This window comes from Erpetoichthys calabaricus, chromosome 8 (assembly GCF_900747795.2).
Source record: "Erpetoichthys calabaricus chromosome 8, fErpCal1.3, whole genome shotgun sequence".
Classification (NCBI taxonomy): domain Eukaryota; kingdom Metazoa; phylum Chordata; class Cladistia; order Polypteriformes; family Polypteridae; genus Erpetoichthys; species Erpetoichthys calabaricus.
This window is the reverse complement of record NC_041401.2, coordinates 114,989,944-115,015,251: the sequence shown is the minus strand read 5'-3', so window position 1 is coordinate 115,015,251 and position 25,308 is coordinate 114,989,944. Positions and strand designations below refer to the sequence as shown.

At 38.0% G+C, this 25,308-nt stretch overlaps 1 protein-coding gene across 1 annotated transcript in view; it reads right to left on the bottom strand.

Moving 5' to 3' along the window:
* vil1 (villin 1) overlaps positions 1 to 25,308 on the bottom strand; it is a 108,871-nt gene that overhangs the window by 59,989 nt on the left and 23,574 nt on the right. The window contains exons 2-8 of the mRNA XM_028807317.2: positions 20,274 to 20,370; positions 17,256 to 17,330; positions 10,147 to 10,343; positions 4,113 to 4,221; positions 1,476 to 1,586; positions 510 to 712; positions 313 to 391 (exon numbers count right to left, since the gene is read on the bottom strand). Of these exons, the coding sequence (XP_028663150.2) occupies positions 313 to 391; positions 510 to 712; positions 1,476 to 1,586; positions 4,113 to 4,221; positions 10,147 to 10,343; positions 17,256 to 17,330; positions 20,274 to 20,348 (849 nt within the window). The 5' untranslated portion in view covers positions 20,349 to 20,370. The remainder of the gene's footprint in view (positions 1 to 312; positions 392 to 509; positions 713 to 1,475; positions 1,587 to 4,112; positions 4,222 to 10,146; positions 10,344 to 17,255; positions 17,331 to 20,273; positions 20,371 to 25,308) is intronic.

Here is a 25,308-nt window from a genome sequence, read left to right as displayed (position 1 = left end):
AATAAAGTGGAGGACTCATAGAATTAGTAAGACACTCCTTGTTCTTGTATTTGGCTTACTGTTATTTGGCTTCAACACATTCTGATGCTGTATAGCAAATCGATTGCTTAACAGGGATATGTGTAATATGCCCGTGATGAGGATTTTTTAGATCACTCTTTCAAGTAGTTTTTCATGTGGAAAGATTTTTGAAAATATTATTAAATTCATGGATGCCTGTTTCTGTCTGTCACTATTTATATCCGTAGAGCAAAGTCAGGGACAGAGTAGCTAAGCTGCTTCATTCATTTCTAACCCAGTTCTTTTACGTACATCATGATTCAACAAGTCTTGCGTCAGAGGCTGAACTGCCACCTCCTGCATTACCAGATTTCCTTGCTCATCTGAAACACTAGAAAAGACAGAATTAGAATGTTTTCCAGTAATTTGAGTATTGATGTCATCACTAATTCAAGAAACAAAATAAACTTTTGTTATGCATTTCATCAGAAAAGAAAGTCAACACTTACTGAAAAAGTTTGATGGATGTTTTTAGTTTGCTGTCAACTACATCATCAGAAATGGAAGGCTTAAGTTCCTTTCGCTCTCCTAGGATGTGGTTCATAAGCTTCATGAGTTCAGGAGATGCATTTTCATCATCACCTTCAATAATTCCCAGGTGGGCCCGCCCCCCTCGTTCTCGGTCACGGATGTCCTTGGCCAGTGTAGTCCCCTACAAAAGCCAAGTGCAAAGATAGCAGCAGGCACAAAGGTTGTAGAATCATTAATGTGGGCAAAGAAGAGGAAGTGGTTAAAAACATGAGGCCAACTGATACTGAAAGAAATAATCCAGCTGAAGGAAATATTTTTTGTTGACACTTTGGGTTCTGGGATTAATTTTGTGTTCAGTGAATCTGTACATTTAGAGACGTTTGAACTGTGTTGGCTGCTTCCTGTCACAGAAACAAGCAACTGAATCACTAAGGAGGACAAGTTCAGACAAGAAGGGCGTCAAGCTTGGGAGCACTTCAACAGCTGAATATACGTGTTGGAAATGAGTGAGAAGGAAGCCATAGTTTGGAGGGGGCGAGAGGGTGTAATCAACAGCAGGATAAAATGCTGCCTACGTCAGTGATTTGCTGTTACTTGTGAAAGTTACTTTGAATATACTATAAAAGGAGGTGCAGAGAATATTTATACTGTATTACTCATGCTAAAGGCTGCACTTAATTACACATTTTACATGCTATTTCACTTTATTATTGCGCAACTCTGTTATTCATATGCTATAAAATGAAATTTGAAATCCCCTCTTCATTCCTGCTCCTACCTTGCCTGCAGCATATACCTAATATGAAAGGAATGCTTCGGGCACAGTTTCAGTATCGGAACCCAACTTACTGTAAGCCTATTTGCTTGTAAACAGTCTGTTACATAAAAAGGTCACACAATTCATTTTAGTTCAGTATATATTATTTATTAGAGACATAGTGTACCTTCAACCTTTCCATGCGATTGCTTTCAGGTCCATTCCATTGGACTATCAGATTCCCCAAATCAAGCAGAAACACGTCCCCTTTGTTGAAGCTTTTCCAGTGCAGTTCAACCTTTTGAAAAGTAAAAAGTGTGACATGTGATACAAGTGGAAACAGCAATTATTTCAAATAAAAAAAGCTTTCTAGCCATTTTGTTTTTGACAGCAGTGTTGATCTAAGGCTTGGTCTGTCCCTGAGGCAGAGGCACAAACCTCCGTTGGCTTAGAAATGTTCGACTGCTATGTATAGTAAGATTTGGTTTGTCGCCTGAGGGATATTCTATGTATAAATAAACAGGGAATCCAGCTGAAAGTATCACATGATAATAAGACTCTTCATAGTGAGACTGAATTACTTAACTCAAAGAACTTTATTCAAAAGGAAGAAAAACAACACCTTATATAACATATAAAACATTAAGTTCAATACATTAGGTGACAGTAAACTAGAAGCTGAATTTGAACTTGAAATTGAAGAGTGCATGGAGTAGTCAAGAACAGATAGATCATACATAAGGAATTTCATAATCATAAATAAGGAACATCACACATAGAACATAAGGAATTTGACAGACAAGATGACCATTCAGGCCATCAAGCTTGTTAAGCTGTCCCACTATATCATCCAGATTATTCTTAAAGGTTGTCCAGGTTTCTGCTTCAACTACATGCCTCAGTAGTTTGTTCCATACTCCTACAAGTTTTTAAGTAAAAAAGTGCTTCCTGACTTCAGTCATAAATGCTGTTCCCTTCAGTTTCCACTGGTGTCCTCGATTATGTGATTTACCCTTAAGTTGAAAGAATTCTGCCAGATCTGCTTTCCACGAATGATGTCATTGTTTTGGTATACATTTGTTTGTTCTCAAAGATTATCTCAAATTGCACCATGTTGTAATCATTGTTGCTTACAGTATCAATAACTTTTTTTTTTCTTTTACTAATCTGTCTTTATTGGTTGAAGAGGTGAGACCTAGACTGACATCACCACGTGTTAGGCTTGAAGCAAACTGAGTGCCAAGACAGTTGTTTGCCATTAGCATCATTTGAGTTTCCTCTTTTGTATTACTGATTGCAGTTTCCCAGTCAATGTTTGTAAAATTAAAATCAATCTTCACCACTATGTCCTCACTCATGTCTTATTTCAATAAATAATATGCTATTGCCTAAAATATGCAAATTTGACGGCCTGTAGAACACTCCAATAACTAAATCTCTGGCTTTCTTCCTTACATAGCTTAACCCCGCAGTGATTTTGGTGTGTTCCCTTTTTCCATTTTAAATTCATAGGCCTGAAGATTATTTTTCACACATAATGCAATTCGTCCTCCTTTCCTTCCCTGTCTGTCTCTCCTGAAGCATATATAGCCACTAAAATTATATTCCGCTCAATCACTCTCAATTAGCCATGACTGCATAATTCCTACAACATCATAGTCCAAAGTTAATACTATTGCTTCTAGTTCATGCATTTTCATTCCAGTGCTTTTCACATTAAACAAACATTTTAATGGAGGAAAGCTACTAACTGCCTTTTTGGTCAAAACTGTAATAGATCATGACCAATTTGATCAAAATAAGTAAGAGGTAAGGTGGGAATGTATTTCAAAAGATAGAAGGAGTAGTCAGAGAGTGCCCAGAGAAAAGCTACATAGACATGGGCAGCATGCAAAATCCGCACTGACATTTACTGAGCTGGAAATCAAGCCCAAATCCCGGGTGATGTGTGAGACAGCAGCACCATCAAGTTACATTGCACATGGTAATATTATCTGTACAGTTTTTGTACCTTTTTTTGTTGTTGCTTGAAACTACAAGTCTGTTAAACTGGGACATCCTGACTTTATTTATACCAGAACATTTATAAATATAGATGAGATCATAACATTTTAACTTTACATTTACAGTACATATAAGAATTCTCATTTCTAAGAACCATATATATTTGCCCAAGTCTTTTAACAATTAACTATTTTGGGATCTTAGGATCAGGCTTAATGACAGTGGGGGGTGTTATTAGAATATACCATTTATCTGTGTGCTAATTGGTATATTTTCTAGCTACCTGTATTATACTGTGTGTAAATGTATCTGATAAAGGAAGCTTTTCTGTTAAATTCCTTCAGACTTTCATGTTGCATTGAGCAAGAGCACATGGGGCTCCGTCTATTGGTTCAATTAAAGGACATCCATTGGCATGCATTTTCTATTTAAAAATGTTGGTGGGCATTTCAAGTTATCTGATTATTGTACAAAAAGTCTAAAAGCTTGTCAATGTTAGTTAGGAATAAGAATTCTATGTCAAGTCAGTTTGTATTGTTTTAGGTTTTCACCCATTTTCTGTCTTGAATATGATTTTAGGTTTAAACAGTTCTGCATATTCCTTCAATTGGATCATCTTATTTCCCTGTCATTTCTTTTCTTCATCTTGCTGAATTCATAACACTACAATTACTACTGTCTCCCTCACTGCCTCCAAGGCACAGAGAATTACTCAAAGTAAATAACTTTAGGAAACAGCCTGCAATTCTTTTGGCTCATATATGTATATTTTTTATCAGTTACCCTTTTTTGTATATTGCACACAAAGAAAATAACTTGCCTCCCCAGCTACCACATGCTTTTTTCCTTTCACATGTAACAACCTCATGATTTTATAAACGTTGGTCTCCACTTGTTTCAGTCCTGAGGCAACGCCACCTTGCTTGTATCTAGGGAAAAAAAAGAAAACAATACCAAATGTCACGAAATATCAGTCAAAGAATATCAGTTTGAAAAGTGGCAGATAAGAAGTGCATTAAATTGCCTTTTTATCCTGATTTTAAAGTTTACAATCCATGTCTGTGGCCTTCTTGTGGGAGGTATAATGATATAATGGTGACTGATGGTGGCCAAGTTAAACTACGTGCGTCAATCACTTATGCAGCCGCTAAATCAAAATTAAAAATATATTCGTGAAATGCAAACACATCCTCATTATGGAGAAAACGACTCTTCAGTGGAATCAAGTGAAACAATATCAACAGATACAGCTAAAACAAAAGACATAATCTAACAACAATGTCAGCCAAAACAGGATCACACATAAACATGAAAACAAGGCCAAGAGAATCAAAAGTAGAGCCTTTATTCTAATAACAGTAGAAAACAGCAGTCAAACTTCAACTACCTGGGAAGTATAGTGAACATGGATTACACAATGAAACAGATGAGGGTAACAAGGCAAAAGCGAGTATTTTCAGTACAAAACATCTTTTAATATCAAAAAAAGATGTCTGAGGCTCAAGAAACATTTCACTATAAATGAAGCTCATAATTTTCAGATCAAATATCAAGCAGTTCATTTCTATGTTTGGAGACTTGGAGAACATTAAGAAATTGAATTAATAAATTTCCTTAAAATCTGCAACTGACAATGAAAGCTAGGTCACAAAGAAGAGAAGAGAAAGTGAGGAGGAGGAATAAATAGAGTTTGATAAAGCACACCCATGGAAGGAAAAAAGTAACATCACTAAACTAGCTGTTAAATGGTGCACACATGCAAAATACAGCCAAGGAAGATACAAATCTGCTGGAAAATATGATGCAGAGGATTGAATTTATAGGAAGGAACTGAATTAAAGACTGAAACAGAAGGCTAGAGGTTACAAAAAAGAACATTAGAAACACTTTTGAGGAGAATAGGCCCAACAAAGATGAACAATCCTATCCACCTAATTCCTCCAAAATAAACATCAAGTCTATTTTTGAATGTACCTAAAGTCCTGCTGTCCACCACCCTACTTGGTATCTTATTACACATGACTGTAGTTCTCTGTGGGAAGGAAATTTCCTAATGCTTGTAAGAAATTTACCCTTAAGAAGTTTCCAAATTCACCCCCATGTTCTTGTTGAACTCATTTTAAAGTAACAGCCTGGATCCACTGTACTAATTCCTTTTATGAATTTAAACATATCGGTTCTGTCTTCTCTTACATTAGTTTGCTTAAACTGAAAACATTCAACTTTTCCGAGCTTTCCCTCTCTGTCCTGAAATCAGCCTGCTTGCTCTTCTCTGGACTAGTTCTAGTGCTGCTATGTCCTTTTTAGTAATTCTCAAAAAATAAAAGACCCCAATCACAATACCTTCCACTAGGAACATCTCAAAAAAGGGATGCAGGCCTCAGAACAACTAAAAGCCAGAAATGCCTTGTTCACAGGTTTAAATTCTCTGGCTGGTCCTCACCTCAGGTAGCCTAACCTCAGACTCAAAGGCAGCCATCTGGCCTGCACAGACTCGAAAATGGAACAAGGACATTAAAATAGCAAATTTTAAAAATAGGAGAAGGAAACCATTGTTCCTAGGACAGTTTCTTAAGAATTCAAAAAGGGAACACAAATATCAAGTTAGAGGAAAAAGAGCAAAAATAGGTTTTATCAGGGAAAATATGGAGCAAACAAATCGAAACACAGAATCTATAAGCAGCACCTTTGAAGCAGGGATCAAAGACAGTAAATCCAAATGCCAAAAGAAGCTAGAGCAAAAATAGGAATCCAAAAGAAAGACACCAGGCCAAAACTGCTACTCCATCTCCATCTTCAGGTTACAAACAGCAAGGGCCAGAACCTTCCAGTATCTGCAATATTAGGTAGCACTACCTCCTTAGGCTCCACACACAGGAAGCAGGGCAAAAAGCAAAGAAAGCTAATATAGTCTTAACATAGTACAGAATTGAAAAATAATTAATGAACACCTTATTAAACAAATAGAATACAGATGGAACACAACCAAAGACAGAATAACATAGCATACAAAATAATATTTCAGAAATAAGAAAAAGATTAAATAAACAAAGGAAAGGAAACATATTCAAGTTGGAGCACAATGTCCACAGCCAAATTTTCTTTGGTGACCTTTGTTTACTTGAAAAATTGGTCACAGTGTAATATCCATCATGGGTGGTTAGATGAAGAGAAGGAAATTGTAAGGGCAAAAATAGTTATTTCATAAATATGAATATTTTATTCATTATTAACATCAGCATAAACCACTCAATTATTGTGATCCACTATAATGAAAAACATGATTTTGTGAAAATAATTTTTAGTTAAGAAAACTTTGCTCACAAACACTGGTCATAAGCTCTAAAATGCTTGTTAAATCTGTTGATAACTTTAGTATTGCTATTAAGTCCAGAACCATGCAGTCGTTTTAGACTCTAAATTGCCATATGAATTATTTAACCAGATCTTTGTTTAGATAGATAGATAGATAGATAGATAGATAGATAGATAGATAGATAGATAGATAGATAGATAGATAGATAGATAGATAGATAGATAGATAGATAGATAGATAGATAGATGATAGAACTTTATTTATCCTCGGGGGATATTTGGCAGTTCGAAGAACATTTTGTGAGTTGGGCCTTGTCTTATTGATTATACCTCAGAGAAACTTACTTATTCATGGTTTTGACACTTCTCATTTTAACTATTTCAGTGTTCTGATTTTTGAAGATGTTCTGCTTTTTTGCTTTTTTTACTTCAAGCAAAGTACTGAACAGATAACAAACAGCATGTTAAACACTCTGCAGATAGATATTTTAACTCACCTAAAGTCTTGGGAACATATAGCTGCCTCACTCACATCTTTGCACTGATTTCCTGTTAAATACTATATATCTAATTAACTTCTTTTTGCTTACATATTAATTTCTCTATGATTGAGGTCCCATCTGCCTTTATAATATTATATCATCCATCCATCCATTTTCCAACCCGCTGAATCCGAACACAGGGTCACGGGGGTCTGCTGGAGCCAATCCCAGCCAACACAGGGCACAAGGCAGGAAACAATCCTGGGCAGGGTGCCAACCCACCGCAGGACACACACAAACACACCCACACACCAAGCACACACTAGGGCCAATTTAGAATCGCCAATCCACCTAACCTGCATGTCTTTGGACTGTGGGAGGAAACCGGAGCGCCCGGAGGAAACCCACGCAGACACGGGGAGAACATGCAAACTCCACGCAGGGAGGACCCGGGAAGCGAACCCAGGTCCCCAGATCTCCCACTGCGCCACCGTGCCGCCAATATTATATCATTATTAACACAATTGACAGTCTTCTAATGAAGAATCACTTATTGTCTCCACATTAAACAAAAGTCACTGAGTGAGTAGACATTTAGTTCTGTAGCTCCCAGGTTGTGGTTTATTTGCTGATTGTAATTTGATTATTTTTATCTTATTTATTCATTTGTTTTATTATTATTATTATTATTATTATTATTATTATTATTATTATTATTATGTGTTTCTGTTTAAATTATATTTATGTACAACATCATAGAGGTTGTGAAGGCTTTTATAAATAAAATGTATTATTACTATTAAAAAATTAGTTTTAAATATATGTATAAGAAACTTTGTTAGGTGTCTTATAGCACACCACATAGGAGGGTTAAATTACTCTTTGACCTGTGGACTTACTGCACTTTCCTTCCTTTGATAGTGAGATAATAAAGAGTTCAAAAAGAAGCTGCAAAGGAATAAACAGCTGTATGCGGGCGTATAAGACTAATAAGTCCAATGAGAACATGAGGGCAACCATTAAGAAGGATATTAGGGAGGCTAAAAGGAGGTTAGAGAGGAATGTAGCAGATGAGGTGAAAGATGACCCATAGATTATTTCAGTATTTTAGTAGTAAAAGAACAGTCAAGTAGAAGGTGAAGTGCATCAGGAATAGTAAAGGGGAATTTAAAGATACTGACTGTGAGATAGCAGATGCTATAAAAAGGCAATGTCCATAAAATTCAATCTAGTAAAGTGGTAAAAAAAAACAGAGTACCTCCAGATTCAAAATTTCAGCTCACAAAGTAGTCTGTTGTCTCTTCCTTACAAAGTAGGATATGTCTGCAACATTTTGTTGAGATTGGACCAAGGGTGTGGATTTGTATAAAAAAGCAACACATCCACCCACGTTGAGCTTTATGCAGTACTAGCTGTCCTCTGTGGCTCCGCCCGCATAGTGGTGAAACATTTAAAAAAAAAAATTAATTTATTTTGAGAAGAATTTATATTGATAGCTTTCGTATCCGAGGGCCTCATGATACATAATATTTTTGGTTTTGCTATCAGGGGCGAGAATGTAGCTGTTATCTCTTTGCCAAAAATTTTAAAAAGTTGGCCTTGTATCTCGGGCCAAGCAGAAGGTAGGTACGTCCCAACGTCAAACATTGCCACTGTATCTGATCATGTTCAGCTCTGATGGGAGAGCGTCCCCCGCGTGGGGAGAAGATCGCATGGCCGTGATATCTCTGCCAATGAGCAGGTACCCTCTAAAACACACATAGCTGTGATCTCTCTCTCAAAAATGTCAAACGTTACTCTTTAACAATCTCTAGATGATAATGTCCGCTGAACAAACAGGTATCGCTAACTAAGAGGAGGCAAGGTACGTTCCAAGAGGCGAGAAGTAGAGTGACTCGAATGGAGGCTGGTGCCTGAGTGAGGATGGCCCCTCCCTACTCCTGAGGTCCAGCTTCCCCCTCCCCTTGGCTCGCAGCTTGTCTCCTCTGTAGATAACAATGTCTTCTGTAGATACAGGTATCGCTAGTTAAGCAGAGGCAAGGTTTGCTTCAACACATGGTGAGAGGTGGAGCGACTCGAACGGAGGCTGGCTCGTGAATGAGAATGGCCGTGCACGGCTCCCTACTCCTGAGGTTCCACCTCCCCCTCCCCTCAGCGACTCCCACCAACAGGACGACACGCCGAAGAGTTTTCCAAAAGCACGACCGCCATGTCTGTGGAAGACAGCTTCTCCATTGCCAGAGCAACTGCAGGCTCCCAGCGCGGCAGCGGCTCACCACGAAAGCAAATTCAAGCCGACCGCAGTCTTGCTATAAGCACCTGTCATTGATGGGTGATGCAAGGAACATCATAAATGCAGGGAACACTATTACTTGTCCATGACCCTGCCTGATTTCTGTGTCTGTGTATAGAAGAGTGGTAGATCCTGCTACAATAAATAATGTTTAGAAAACAGCCTGCAATTCTTTTGGCTGATATATGTATATTTTTTATCAGTTACCCTTTTTTGTATATCAGTTACCCTTTTTTGTTATTTTGTAACAGTAAATCGGAAAAAAGCTGGTTTTGCTAAAGTACTGAGACTCACCCTCATCTTTAGGGGTGCAAGACAGGGACTCACAGGTCACAGTGTGAAAAAATTAGTGCTGCAACAGAAATATAATACTTGTCGTGATGAAATCAACCGGAATGTTCAAGCAAATTATAGAAAAAAACCTGATCTAAATTTGTTAAGTCAGACAGACAGACAGACAGACAGACGTTGGATTTTATATATATATATAGAGAGATGTTAGATAGCACACATAAGAAAAGAAACAAGCAGGATTTGCCACAGAGCTACTGGCATCCCAAACAAGGTATGCAATATACAAACCCAAACTGTGATCATCAGCAATGAGGTCAATGCACTGGAAACTGCTATATACACCATAAGCAGGCAAAACACCTAATGGTAGAATTGTCATTTTATTGATTTCCTGTCATAAGGCTGGAGATTCACCATGCAGATAATATAAGATCAGAGCTCATGTATGACAGAAGAAAAGATATAGTTACATGAGTCCTTGCTTGAAGTATGCCCTGAACGCCTCACTCTCATATCCTTGGCACTCGCGGTGCTGCACTGCCACTCCTCCTAAATGGTCATCCATTTGTGTGGTGTAGATGGCAGCTGCTCCTTGCTCATCTTGTGAGGAACATTTTCCAATCCAATAGTGAATATCATAGGTGAAATTGTTGTTAACTTTATGAGTCTAAAAAAGAAAAAAATATGTGAAAGTTAATAATCCTAATCATTCCATTTTTCTAACAGAATACTAAAGAACCATTGTACACTTACACTTACTGTATGTCTACATTACATTTATGTATTTAAATTGGGCAAATTCCAGGGTCTGTCCATCACAGCTTTTTGTGAGGAGCAGCATTGAATGATAATGATAAAGCAGTCCTGGATCACACATGTACTAGGTGGTCTTGCTGTCTTCTGTTGTCCTTCCTTTTAACTACTGTGTATTTCATTTACATTCCTCTGTTATTCATCTTGTATCTGATCCTCTTCTGCCTCATTTCACTATGACAATAGATTCACAGTATATTCTAGTCTTGAAGAAGAACATGCAAAGGAAAGTTGAGTTGCCAGTAGACAATCCGTTATGTACAGTAGCTTTAGGAAACTAGAACACTGCAGACGAACACTCTAAAAGGCCAATAGTTGACTTTATATAGTTGTAATAATAACAGTGGTATTATCACGTGTACAGAGTAAAGCAAAACTCATAATTACACGTCCAAACAACAGGCAATGTGTCACCCCTCTCCAGATCCATAATAAGCAAGAATATATTAAAATGCAGAACTCCATGTATTATTTAAAAATAAGATCATGGAACAAGATTATAATATCTATTGCCAAGTGTCCTCTTTATAGAGCATTTTGAGTAGTGAGAAAAGTGTTATATAATTAATTAAGTAATTAAGTATCATTTACGGTTCAGGGAAATTAAATATTTATGCAACGTAGAAATATGCATTATTCTATGCTATGGGTTATTGGGGGAAAAAGGCACAAAACAGCTGGACTAGGACAACTGAGACAGTGTGAAATTTAATATTTTATTTAACTTCAGTGGATGTGGGTACAGTATGTACCACTACAAGTTCATGGATTTAGCATCATGGGTTCAAATCCCATAACCAGTTATTGCCCATGTAATGTCTGCACATTCCCCCCCATGTCTGCATGGGTTATGTCTACAGAGTGTGTGTGGTGCTTTAGTTATAAATGATATGTTGTCATCCTCTGTTCCTGCAAATGTCAAAAAGAAGTGTACAGTATTGCTTCCTCTGTTTTATTCTCGTCTCATTCATTTAAATACAGAGAAGAAAACTAATTAACTGCAAAATAATGAAAAAGTTTAATTTGATACCTTTGGATGGTTCCCAGATAATTCCAGTGACTAATAGGGGGACACTACTGGACAGAAGAAGGGTCAGTTACGTTCCTGAACTAGATAAATGAATACAGTGGGGAACCCTCATTAGCATGTTGGAGTCTGCCCATGTTAATAGTGAGCATTATAGTTTTGTTGTACAATATGTCTCGGTCCCTCTGTTTGCAGCTCACCTACAGAGCAGCTGTAGTAGTAGTAGTAGTAGTATTGTCATGTGTGCTAAATACAGTGAAGTGCTTAGCTGTTTGCCCAACCAACAAGCAACATGTCACTGCTCTCCAAGCAGGAGCATCTGAGGTTGCTAAAGATTGTTCATTACAGACAGCCCCACGGCTGGCTTCTACACACTCTCCCAGACCCCTTAAGTAATTCCAAAGGCTTTCTTTGAAGTAATAATTTGCCATAGCGTTAAGACCCCTTCTGCTCACAAGACTATGTATGAGCTTAGAGTCTGGAGGTGAGCATTTTACAAGGGATCAACTGGCAGGAAGAAGTAGAAGGTCAATATGGAGAAGGTATATAAAAAAGGTGAGGAAGTGGTATTGATGCAGTGTTGTGACTAGTGCATCAGCCTTCACATGAAGAAGGCAGGAACTGTTGGTTTCTACATAAGCCCATCAGACAATAGGCTTTTGAAATGTTACTAATTCACTGGTCAATAAGCATTTTGCTACTGAGAGTCTTTCACCTTTACTTTAACAGGTTTCACTTGCTGACTCCAAATATGAAAATCGTTTTCGTCTAGCACGTCCCGTTTTTTAGTTATGATATTCCAGGTCTTGGACAGTTAGGGTGACTGGACAGTAAAGGTGGATAACCATTTTGATAAATACCGGTAATTTTACTAGGCATGCCATTGAGATAAAAGAATTTGCCACACGTTACTAAAAGCAGTTAGTTGTTTACCTTGTCATTATTCATTTTTAATTAGCAGAAAAAATATTTGTTACTGATCTTGTAGGGCTCTAAAGCATAATGACACAACTCAGACATGACACTGCAGTAGGTAGTGGTTTTAATGTTAATCATAACATTGCATTTCAGGACATTTTGTTCGTTAGATTCACCATTACTTTGAAAATTTTGTCAAGGCGATGGACAGAAACGGCGATGGTTTTCAGCATTTAAGAAATAAGTTTGGTCTCGAGAAAAGTGAAGCCAAAATTAAGGAAGATGTTTTTTGTAGTTCCTGAAATCCATGAACTGATGCCTGACGATGAGTTTAAAAGGAAACTGAAGCCCACTGAATCAGCAGCATGGGAAGCATTCGTGCGGGTTGTCCGGAATTTTCTTGTCAGTCACAGAGCAGAGAATAATGCTGAGCTTGTGGAGAACCTGCTGAAAGCATATCAGCTTACGGGAGCCAGAATGTCACTGAAGATGCATTTTTTACATTCTCATCTTGACTTTTTTCCACCAAATCCGGGCGATGTCAGTGATGAGTATAGGGAAAGATTTCATCAAGATATAAAGGAAATGGAAAACTGAAATCGGGGAAAATTCACTCCGTGCATGATGGGTGACTACTGTTGGTTCTTGCAAATAGAGACGGATGTGCAGTACAAGCGCAAAAACGAGTGCCTCCAACATTTTTGGGCAAACTGACCTCACTTTTACATGGAGGTAAATTGACATAAATATGCTTTAACGTGTATTTTGGTTTGTTTTGAGAATAAACACATCAAAAAATTTTGGTGGGACATAGTCCAAACTCCAGATATTGTGTTGATATATAATATTGATATTCAAAAGTGTCAAAACATCAATGATATGTATTTCAAAAACCTGACATGCTAGCTTAATTCCGATTTCATATATGAAATCAGTGTAAAAAACTTAATAAAGAGCTGCCCTGAAGTTCCCAGTAGCAAACAAAAAATATTTTTTTATAGACCAGTGATTTGTATTTTGTGTTCTAGCATTATTAAAACCCTTCCTGTTATTACACTTTTGGCCTTTTTAGGTTCTCTTTGGTTTCAGGGACTGCTTGTGATCACCCCTACAACACATACAGTATACAATAAAACTAATACACATCAGTCAGTGTGCAATGTGTCATGAAGTGAGGTGACACAAGTTGTTTTCATTTAAATAGTCTGGTCAAGCTCGGGGTGCAGGCGTGTGCTAGTAGTAGTTCATGCATTCACATGCAGATGCACATGGTCAGGCTTATTGCCTTGTCAGCACTCCGGGGTGCATAATTATACACCTACACCCGTTAATATTTAAAAAGGAGGGTTTGGGCAGCATGAAGGAAGAACAGAATGGTTGGAGCACAGTGGCCAAAAAGAAACAGCAAGGCTTTTGCAGGAGAGTAAGTAAGTGCGGTGGAGAGAGAAGGCAGTGTGTTTGAGCCCATGTAAGGGAGCATAGTCATTGGTGCTACAAAGGGTGTCCCTGCTGAGCAGTTGTATAAGAGTGGGGACTTGGATTGACACTTACATGGATCAAGGAAGCGCAATGTAGCATATGGGAGGTCGGAGGGCCGGCTAGGTGCCGCTGCCGAAGAGGGAAGATGGGAATAGAATTGGGTAATTGAGACCACAGATGTCTCGCTTGGGTGAACTGGGGAGATGGAGGGGGAGAAAGCCATGATAGACATGCCGAGGAGCACAACCTAAAGTCTTGGAATTTTTCAGTTTGTGGTTTTAAAGTGTCACTTTTTCATTTGTAATCTTCACAGTATCAATGCTTTTAACTGGATTATTTATTGACTTTATTATATCTTGTCTGCACGTTACTGTTTGAACTGAGATGTAATAAACCTGCACTTTGGCTATTTGGATCTAGTTGTTGTCTTTCACATTCTGCTATGCCCATCTTGGTTAGAAACTACTAGGGCGCCATGTGGACATTGACCCTGACACAAAGTTCTATTCATTTTTTCCTTTCCTTGCTTTAGGAGGTTAAATCCAGTGGTTTAAATCTTTTTCACAATGTTATGCAGCTGTTCTTGAAAATATGCACGTGCCTGTAAAGTAGGCAAAATGATTTTTGTTGACAAACGGTAAAAGAAGGTAAACTTAATTTTAAGGTGATATAACTGCTTACAGAATGCAAGGGCTGCATTTCTTTGGTTAATTTGCAACATCATGGATACAAATTACTAAATACAAATAAAATAAATAAATGTAAATTAATGACAAAAAACTTGCACCTAGAAGCCGTGGACCATTTTGTATGAAAACCAGGGTAGGAGATTGATTTGACCAGGTATGGAAAGGATTAGGTTTAAATTTCTGTTACACTTGCATCTGTATTAAGGTGGCATGGCTGAGCATTGTGATCACCAAAACAAAGAGGCAACCAGACAGAGCCAGATCAAGGTGCCTTCAGGATACTTGTACTTTTTCTAGAACATGCGGCAGAGGTCATCTCTCTTTATGATGGGATATGATGGTGAAATGTTAATGATGACAGGTATAGAAATGCCTCCGAGATCACTCTCAGAGGAAAAAGCCCACTGAAGGATCCGGCAACATGTCTTCACAGGTCCAGTGCTTATGTTTTCCAGACAACTACAGAGATATAGCACTCTCCACTCGCCACCTGCTAAAATCTCTGACTGCAATTTAATAACTCCCTTTTAATTCCCTGATTCTAATGATGATGCTGGCCAGTGACCACTTGGTATTGGTGGTTTAGTGTCAAGTAGCTTGGGCTGTAGTGTACTGGCACTAAGTCGTGTTCTGTGCTGTTATCACCTGATTCACAGGTAATGCTGAAATATTCACAAATGGCACACCTCTACAATGACAGCTGTCACGATGCTGGGCACTTTCACTATCGGTTCTGTGTTCCTGATCTCTGGGTTGGACAGAAACGTAAAAGAAATTTCCTTTGTTAGTTGCACATGTACTGAAATTGATAAACCCCTTTTGCCATTTTTTTATCTTTTTTTCTTTAAAAGATTTATAAATTTAAAAGTATATAATGTGTCTATATGTTCACTATGTATCTGTTGATGTTACTACATAGATACATCCATCCATCCATCCATTATCCAACCCGCTATATCCTAACTACAGGGTCATGGGGGTCTGCTGGAGCCAATCCCAGCCAACACAGGGCACAAGGCAGGAAACAAACCCCGGGCAGGGAGCCAGTTACATAGATACAGTAGCTACTAAATTAATTTCAGATTAAAGAAGATCAAACACGATGTGTTATATAATATACCAGTAACGGCGTACTGCACGATAATGTGCAGTGAATACACTTGACTTGAGCATTCATAGTTTTCATACTCTCTCTCTATATGTTTAGCATTCGTTTGCTCAGAGGTTGATGCACTTGCTGCTTCCTGAGCAGCTCTTCTGTTCTCCACCCTAATGGCCCACTGCTTCTCATCTTTCATCGGCATCTTTTCATGATTAAGTTGCAATTACTTAGTATGTTTTTCTTAATTTTTCACTTAAGCTGGCATTTAAGTGTTCAATCTGCCTCAAGAATGATTAAAGATATGAAGAGGTAGGGGAAGTGACCGCGAAGGTGGTAGGGAATGATAACGATGCACATATGCATGCGCCACACGGCCGCCCTGCTGCGCGGTGCAGAGAGTTGATTCTACAATGAAATAAAATAAAAATAAAAAGAGTAATAAAAATCATCACCCCGAAAGTGGATAATAGACATCACGTAGTATTTGTGTTCCAAATTTAAGGTCAATAGGTGAAACAGTTTGCGAGCTACAGGTAATTTAAAATCCTGGACAGATGAACAAACAGCCACGGTAGCATATTATATATAAAGTTTAGTAAATATACTAAAGACAGTATATACTAATATACTAATAGTTTAGTAAATATACTAAAGACAGTAAACCATAGAATTGACTTCTGAAGCTGCAATCAGCCATGACTTAAATATGGATATCCTGTTAACACAGATATCTAGAATGAATCAGGAAGAGATCTGCTTCATTTCATTTCATTTTTTTAATGTTCTACATTTTTAGCTTCATTTCATTTCTTTTTTTTAATATTCCAAATTTTTGTTCTCTTTCTGTATATACAGTATTTTGATTTTTAATGATTTTTTAAAATATGTGGTAGCTGGTCAGAATGATGCAAAAAATGCAGGATCATAATCATATATTTTCCCAAAATAAATCATATACTAAAGTTACCCCCTGTCGTGCTTCCTAAAATACACCCGGGTTAACACGGTGGTTCAGTGGTGCCTCACAACTCCTCGAGAATGCTCTTGAATCACCTCCTGATCACTGTGTGTGTGTGCAGTTTGCATCTTCTCCTCATCATTTCATATTGTACGTACTTAAACACTAATAAAATAACCTGAAGCACATAAAAAATTTAGTAAGCAATGCAATTGCAGAGTGTCAAGAGAAACAAAATGGAATACAATAAAACTGCAGACTTAATGTAAAGAATACCCCTTAGCCCGTCTCTTTCTGTGTCCTGTAACAACAGTGACATCTGCTGAGGCCCAGAGCTGCACACAGTGTTTGTCGGCTTGTAAGATTTTGACATTCAGATGTTTTTGTTGTTCCTTTGCTTGTTTGAAGTGAGCTGCAAAAGGCCCACTGAGTTTTATTCTGATAAAGCCAACCTAATTTCAGCAAAAATAAAACACTTACAGCAGTTGCCATGCAGATACAAATGTGATATTGTAAAGGCTTTATGGTATACTTTCAGATTTTATTCTAATTATTCTCTTATCTATGTGAAATGTAAAATAAATTTGACTTACTGATAAAATCACATAGGAGTCCCCCTCAAAGAAACTTCCAAAGGATTTGGGGGGAACTGGAACCATTTCCATTTTCTAGGAGCCAAATATAATTAAAAAAATCATTACTCCAATAAAACATTTACAATGTGTCAATAACATATTTGCTTACTTTTAAATTTTATTTTATTTAAGAGAACAAAAGAGATACAGTAACATATAATACAGTTAAAGATTCACCCACATGGGAAATGTTGCCAAACAAATGTTATATTTCAATAAAAGAAGAAACAAAAAAAAAACATGTAGAAAGCAATCCATTTAATAAAAAGAAAACACAGAACCTTTTTTCCGCTATGCACATTAAAGACCTATAGGACAAAAAAAGCCCCTGTGCAGATATCAATCGCAATTAAATCAAGCCACTCTAAAATTCAAGGGAACGTGGGAACTTGCCTCTAGTCCACAAAACCGTTTTGAATTTGAAAATGGCTTATGGTTTGCCCACCCTGTTGTTTCTAGACCCCTCCACTTTGCAGGTTTTGTTAACTCCGCTGTGTGTGGTTATTATAAATGGATGATGTTAATACAAGCATCCCTGCCTTAAAATATGTTCTGTGGTGGTACCAAATAGTAAGTCACTGGCAGAACATGAGATTACTGGTAAATTGATGCTAATTGGAGTAAAGATCTTAAAATTTACATGACCCTTCATTTAACAGATTTCCTACAACTATGATCATTTACCATTTTCGTTCAAAAATGCAGACATTGGTGCTCATTTTCACCTTTTGTCCACACTACCCCATAATTTTTATACCCAAAAAATGGCATTGCAATGTGGTTTAGTGAAAATGTAGACATTTGAATATGAAGACTTTAATCACACTCTGATCTGTTTGTGCTTAACCTCCTTAGCATTAGACCTGAGCATCACTTGGGCCATAAAAACAGTGCCAAAACAGTATAGATGCATCTCACATAAGCATTATACCTGAGGATTACTCGGGCTATAAAAGTGCTAACAGCATCAGGCCCGAGTGTTAACCGAGCAATGGTGTAGGTGCGTTTTCCTCTAGTCTCATAATGGCGTTTTTCAGCAGCCCACGCCCTTGAAAGTGATACAAGCAGTGCTGTTGAGGAGCCTTTTATCAGCAATGATGATGAAGTGAATCTGTCTTCAGGCAGTGAACTTGAAACAGACAGTGAAATCGTAAACGACTCTGATGAATCTAAAAGTGATGCTTGTGTCACTTGTACCTGCCCAGTGGGCTGTTCAAAAGCTGATCTGTCTAGAAAGCAAACCTGCTTGACCTGACTATTGTGCACGTTTTACAGTAGAGAGATGAGATTTAATAAAAATTTAATTTTTCAAGCCAAAAGATGCAACACCTTTTACATGTTTTTTCAAGAAAAAATGTAATGCTGAGGAGGTTAATAGGTAGCCCATCCCTGACTGGATCCTGCTTATATTTGCATTTCATTCCCTGACTGATCACCCATCACAAAAGAAAGCCATATTCCAATGTAAAGGACATAAAGGAGTTACTTTCCATTGTTGTGTTGCTTACCTGTATGTATCTCAATTGAGTTTTGTACAGTCTGAATGCTGCATACATGAGCAAAAGGCCAAAAATTACAAGTTGCTGCAGTTTTGTGATTAATCCCATGGCTGGAGACATTACCATTCCATCAAAAATCTTACAGCCCAAAAGCCCAGTATGCTAGTGTAGATGCAGATCATTTTCAATTAAAAATGAAAATGTAGTTGTGTTTATTTAGCCTACAATGTCCATGCTTGGTTAACAGCAATAATGACTTATAAACATTTTTTGTGGACACTGACATTGCTTATATTGGCTACATAACATTATTTTGAAAGTTCAATGAGAGTATCGTTGGAAACCCTCAAATCACTACATGCTCAAATGATGGGTGACTATTAGAAGGTCCCATCTGTGCTTGTCTTTTTCTGAAAATATCAGTTTTTTTCAATGAACAAACACCATAAAATACACCATCTCACTTGTTCACTAGTGCTTTCAGCCTACCGATTTACATCACAGCTCCAAAGTCCTGAGGTTTGACTCCGAACCTACTTGCCACCTGTGTGCAATTCACATATTCTCGCTGTGTCCACGTGGCTTTTTTCTGGCTCACACAAAACTTCCCGCACTGGTCTATGATAGGATTATCGTTGTCTCTGAACTGTCCTACCATGTGTGTTGGTGTGCCCTGTGATTTATTGGCATCTCATACACAGTTTCCTCCTGTCCACTGCAGCTACCCACCTCCTTTTTATGGATAAAGTGGTTGGATAATATAAATATGGAGCATTACTTTTGGGTTTATTTTAGCAAAATTTAGCAGCTGACATACTTAGCTACCTTTATTGTGCATTTATATTGACAAAAGTGTTGGGAATTAACTCAGATTCTCTGAGTTGTAACATAACACTGACCCTTCATCTTGGTCAGTAATTTAAAATACAAAATAACCCGATCAGTCAGAAATGGCATGTTTGTGGTTGAATTGTATTCAGATCAACATAATACACTCTTAATGAGTATAATCTACACTTTATTTTCACAAAATAATTACTACTAACCTTTAGTTACTTCTTGTGTGCACCAATTTAACAGTAAACCCATGTTTTTCCCAAAAGTCCAACTGGAAATTCACTTGACTAAAGTTAAATAGGACCTGGATGGGAACTCTGAACACTCCTATGACGCGTGAATGCAGTATTAATCTCAAAAAAAACTAACATTGAACTCCACATGCTGCTTTCAGCTCCAAGTTCACACTAATCTCCATACTGATCCCAAATACACTGGCCTGCTGCAGCCTTCTTCACAGCAAGTTGTCCAAACCCTCTGGCTTGTTGCTGATCATTCTTATAAATCTAAACAGATTTTCTTGATCTACGTGTCTAACTGTGACACATTCTACCCATGTAACGTCTTTCTCGGCACGCCATTCCGTGACACTTACTATTTAAGTAGTTCATCAGTTATAAGTAACTGTCAAATCTCTTACCTCTATTCTCCATATCTGGATGCCAGGGGTGGTTTTGTTGAGTACTTTGGATACATCAGTTTTGACACTAGTCATGGTGTCTGCTTACGTGATCTCCCTGAAAAGAAAAAATAATGTCTCAATTATGCATATCATTATTAGAACAGTAAAACCCTCTCTTCTTTTAGCTCCTTTTCCGTAAGGCCTGGCATACACTTTGCATTTTAAGCCTGATTTACAGTTGTGACTGATTTTCTTAGTTGGCCTGAATTTCAGCTTCTTCGGCTGTCATGTCATGTGCAGTATGAGAGGGGTTACAATGCCCAATTAAATCTTTAAATTGGGCTGTCGTATGATCAGAAGAATTTCTGTCATTTCAGAAATTTCACTTGGCTGTCTTGTAGAGTGAGTAGTCTCACAAGCTGATTTTCTGATGTTGCCATCAAATTTCCTGAAATTTATTGTTTTGCCACCATGGTGAGTATCCGCTTGCCAATAAGCAGTAATAACCACATGTGCAGAAGGTCAAGAAACCCTTTCATACCATCCATCCATGTCAGCCTGTTGACATATTCAATTTCACTTTGAACAGAACAATTATAACAGCAAGGAATAATGATTGGTATTGTATTTCAATACTGTATGCTGTGGTATAGTTGCTAGAAATTGTATATTGGGTATTGCCCTTGTTATGCTCCTTTTCACTTTTTTGCTAAACGCATTATAACAACGCACATACCACGTAATAGCCAATAACAAAAGTTGTCTTAGGAAACATTTAGTAGAAGGACCAGAAATAAATACACATTACGATAAATTGCATAGATTACGTACCTCCAATTGTCTGTACAAAACAGAAAGAACATATTGTCTGCGACTTCCCAACAACAACATTTATTTATTTAGTACATTTTCATACAATTGATGCAGCTCAAAGTGCTTTACAAGATGAAGAAAACTTTATAAAAAAAATAAAAATATAAAAATAAGATTATGCAATACTAATGAACAAAGAATAAATCACCTGCTTGTCCAGTTACAGTTAGGTCCATAAATAATTGGACAGAGACAACTTTTCTCTAATTTTGGTTCTGTACATTACCACAATGAATTTTAAATGAAACAACTCAGATGCAGTTGAAGTGCAGACTTTCAGCTTTAATTCAGTGGGGTCAACAAAACGATTGCATAAAAATGTGAGGCAACTAAAGCTTTTTTTAAACACAATCCCTTCATTTCAGGCGCTCAAAAGTAATTGGACAATTGACTCAAAGGATATTTCATGGGCAGGTGTGGGCAAGTCTGTCATTATGTCATTATCAATTAAGCAGATAAAAGACCTGGAGTTGATTTGAGGTGTGGTACATACATGAGCAAAAGGCCAACAATTACAAGTTGCTACAGTTTTGTGATTAATCCCATGGATGGAGACATTACCATTCCATCAAAAAATTTTACAGCCCAAAAGCCCAGTATGCTAGTGTAGATGCAAATCATTTTCAATTAAAAATGAAAATGTAGTTGTGTTTATTTAGCCTACAATGCCCATACTAGGTTAACAGAAATAATGACTTATAAAATTTTTTTGTGGACACTGACATTGCTTATATTGGTTACATAACATTATTTTGAAAGTTCAATGAGAGTATCGTTGGAAACCCTCAAATCACTACATGCTCTAATGATGGGTGACTATTAGAAGGTCCCATCTGTGCTTGTCTTTTTCTGAAAATATCAGTTTTTTTCAATGAACAAACACCATAAAACACACCATCTCACTTGTTCACTAGTGCTTTCAGCCTACAACTCAGATGCAGTTGAAGTGCAGACTTTCAGCTTTAATTCAGTGGGGTGAACAAAACGATTGCATAAAAATGTGAGGCAACTAAAGCTTTTTTTTAACACAATCCCTTCATTTCAGGGGCTCAAAAGTAATTGGACAATTGACTCAAAGGCTATTTCATGGGCAGGTGTGGGCAAGTCTGTCGTTATGTCATTATCAATTAAGCAGATAAAAGGCCTGGAGTTGATTTGAGGTGTGGTGCTTGCATGTGGAAGATTTTGCTGTGAACAGAGAACACGCGGTGAAAGGAGCTCTCCATGCAGGTGAAAGAAGCCATCCTTAAGCTGCGAAAACAGAAAAAACACATCCGAGAAATTGCTACAATATTACGAGTGGCAAAATCTATAGTTTGGTACATCCTGAGAAAGAAAGCAAGCACTGGTGAACTCAGCAACGCAAAAAGACCTGGACGTCCACGGAAGACAACAGTGGTGGATGATTGCAGAATTATTTCCATGGTGAAGAGAAACCCCTTCACAACAGCCAACCAAGTGAACAACACTCTCCAGGTGGTAGGCGTATCGATATCCAAGTCTACCATAAAGAGAAGACAGCATGAAAGTAAATACAGAGGGTGCACTGCAAGGTGCAAGCCACTCATAAGCCTCAAGAATAGAAAGGCTAGATTGGACTTTGCTAAAGAACATCTAAAAAAGCCAGCACAGTTCTGGAAAAACATTCTTTGGACAGATGAAACCAAGATCAACCTCTACCAGAATGATGGCAAGAAAAAAGAATGGAGAAGGTGTGGAACAGCTCATTATCCAAAGCATACCACATCAACTGTAAAACACGGTGGAGGCAGTGTGATGGCTTGGGCGTGCATGGCTGCCAGTGGCACTGGGACACTAGTGTTTATTGATGATGTGACACAGGACAGAAGCAGCCGAATGAATTCTGAGGTGTTCAGAGACATACTGTCTGCTCAAATCCAGCTAAATGCAGTCAAATTGATTTGGCGGCGTTTCATGATACAGATGGACAATGACCCAAAACATACAGCCAAAGCAACCCAGGAGTTTATTAAAGCAAAGAAGTGGAAAATTCTTGAATGGCCAAGTCAGTCACCTGATCTTAACTCAATTGAGCATGCATTTCACTTGTTGAAGACTAAACTTCGAACAGAAAGGCCCACAAACAAACAGCAACTGAAAGCCGCTGCAGTAAAGGTCGGCAGAGCATTAAAAAGAAGGAAACCCAGCATCTGGTGATGTCCACGAGTTCAAGACTTCAGGCTGTCATTGCCAGCAAAGGGTTTTCAACCAAGTATTAGAAATGAACATTTTATTTCCAGTTATTTAATTTGTCCAATTACTTTTGAGCACCTGAAATGAAGGGATTGTGTTCAAAAAATGCTTTAGTTGACTCACATTTTTAAGCAATTGTTTTGTTCACCCCACTGAATTAAAGCTGAAAGTTTCATTTAAAATTCATTGTGGTAATGTACAGAACCAAAATTAGAAAGACGTTGTCTCTGTCCAAATATTTATGGACCTAACTGTATGTCTTTTTCTTTCCTTTGAAGTTTCAGAGAGCAGTTCAGCAAATTTTGATATGCCTGTGGGCATATTATTTATTTATTTATTTGAAAGGGTAAAGCTTTACTGCAAATTGTCAACAGATAAATCTGTCTGTTGGGTCCATTTACACATACTGTATCGTCTAAGCCTTCATTGTCGAATGTTGATTGGACTGGATATGCTTGTACAGTCTGAGTTCAAATACGACTGGTGACTCTAATGTACAGTGTGAGTAGTCACTTGACCAAGAATTTTAAAAATCGTATCCCCAGCTTTAAGGCTGCACAGTTAATTGTATATACTAATCATGAAAAAGTGATGATTACGCCCTTCCATTTACTACTTCCATTCTATTAGACATCAAGCTTTCTCAGTTGTAAACTGCTCTAAACAGCACATGAGTGCTGCAATCCAGTGCAGACATATTCGCTAAGCCCGAGAGCATGGATAAATAAGAGGTACTCACATCATTGGACTAACTACACGCTAAGTGCTAAACACATTTTTAGGGGTCTAATCCTAAACAATATCTTTTAAAAAGTGTCAACATATTTTTATTTTCTGATTGGAGAAAACTTGGAGATGTGTAATTAATGCTGAACACTCATCTGACACTTTTAGATGCTTAAGTACCAAAATGATCCATCCATAATTTGAAAATGTATGCTATTACAAACCTTGTCCTCATTTTTAATTGAAGCACTACTACTGGAGAGGCCAGGCATAAGATTGCTTAGATAGATAGATAGATAGATAGATAGATAGATAGATAGATAGATAGAACGGACGTACGTCTTACGTACGTAAGTACGTATGTTATTTGTCTCCAGGGGGAAATTTGATAGTACCCTGTGCTTTTCATTTCAGTAAAAAATGGGGGTGTAGACAAAGAAGGGGTGCTGGTACCCACCAATGTGAGGGGTACACACATGTCTACCATCTCTATAGGTATTGTGATGGATGGCCGGCGAAAGTTTCCGGCCCTCACCCCCAGGCCACCAGGAGGAGCTCTCCCGACAGCATGGATGTACCCCGAATTCCAGGAGGGCCTCATGGACTTTGTAGTTTCTATGCACAACCCTCCTGGATACCTTGGGGACCACCGGGAGTCACTGTAGGGAGGCTGGTGGACTCTTACGTGCCCTATAACCTGGAAGTACGTCCTGGTCACATGGACAGGAGAAATTACGTACTTCCAGGTTGAGGAAAAGGACCCTGACCCGGAAGTAATAAGGACTTGTGGACTGTTGGGCAGGAACACCTCCGGGTCAGGGGGTATAAAAGGACTCTGGGAAAGCCCAGACACTGAGCTGAGCTGGGAGGTAGGGTGGCGAAGTGTCTGGGAGAGGAGGATTGGTATTTGTGTTTGATTATTGATTAGTGAATTATTGTATGTGTAGTGTGGAGTGTAGAGTGCTTGGTGCACACCATTATTATTTAATAAATAATAATTATACTTTTACCTCGTGGCTAGCGTTGTACCTGAGGGTTCAAGGGAGCTCTAGCGCCCCCTACTGCTACAGTATATAACAGCTGTAGTACTACTATCACGTGCTTTCATAACGTGTTGATGCTCCTTCCTTGCACCTAGTGCTGCTGGGAAAACGCTCTGACTCCCCCATGACTGTGAATTGGATTAAGTGCACACAGATAATGGATAAATTGATATTTTTGGAACATTTATTAACACATG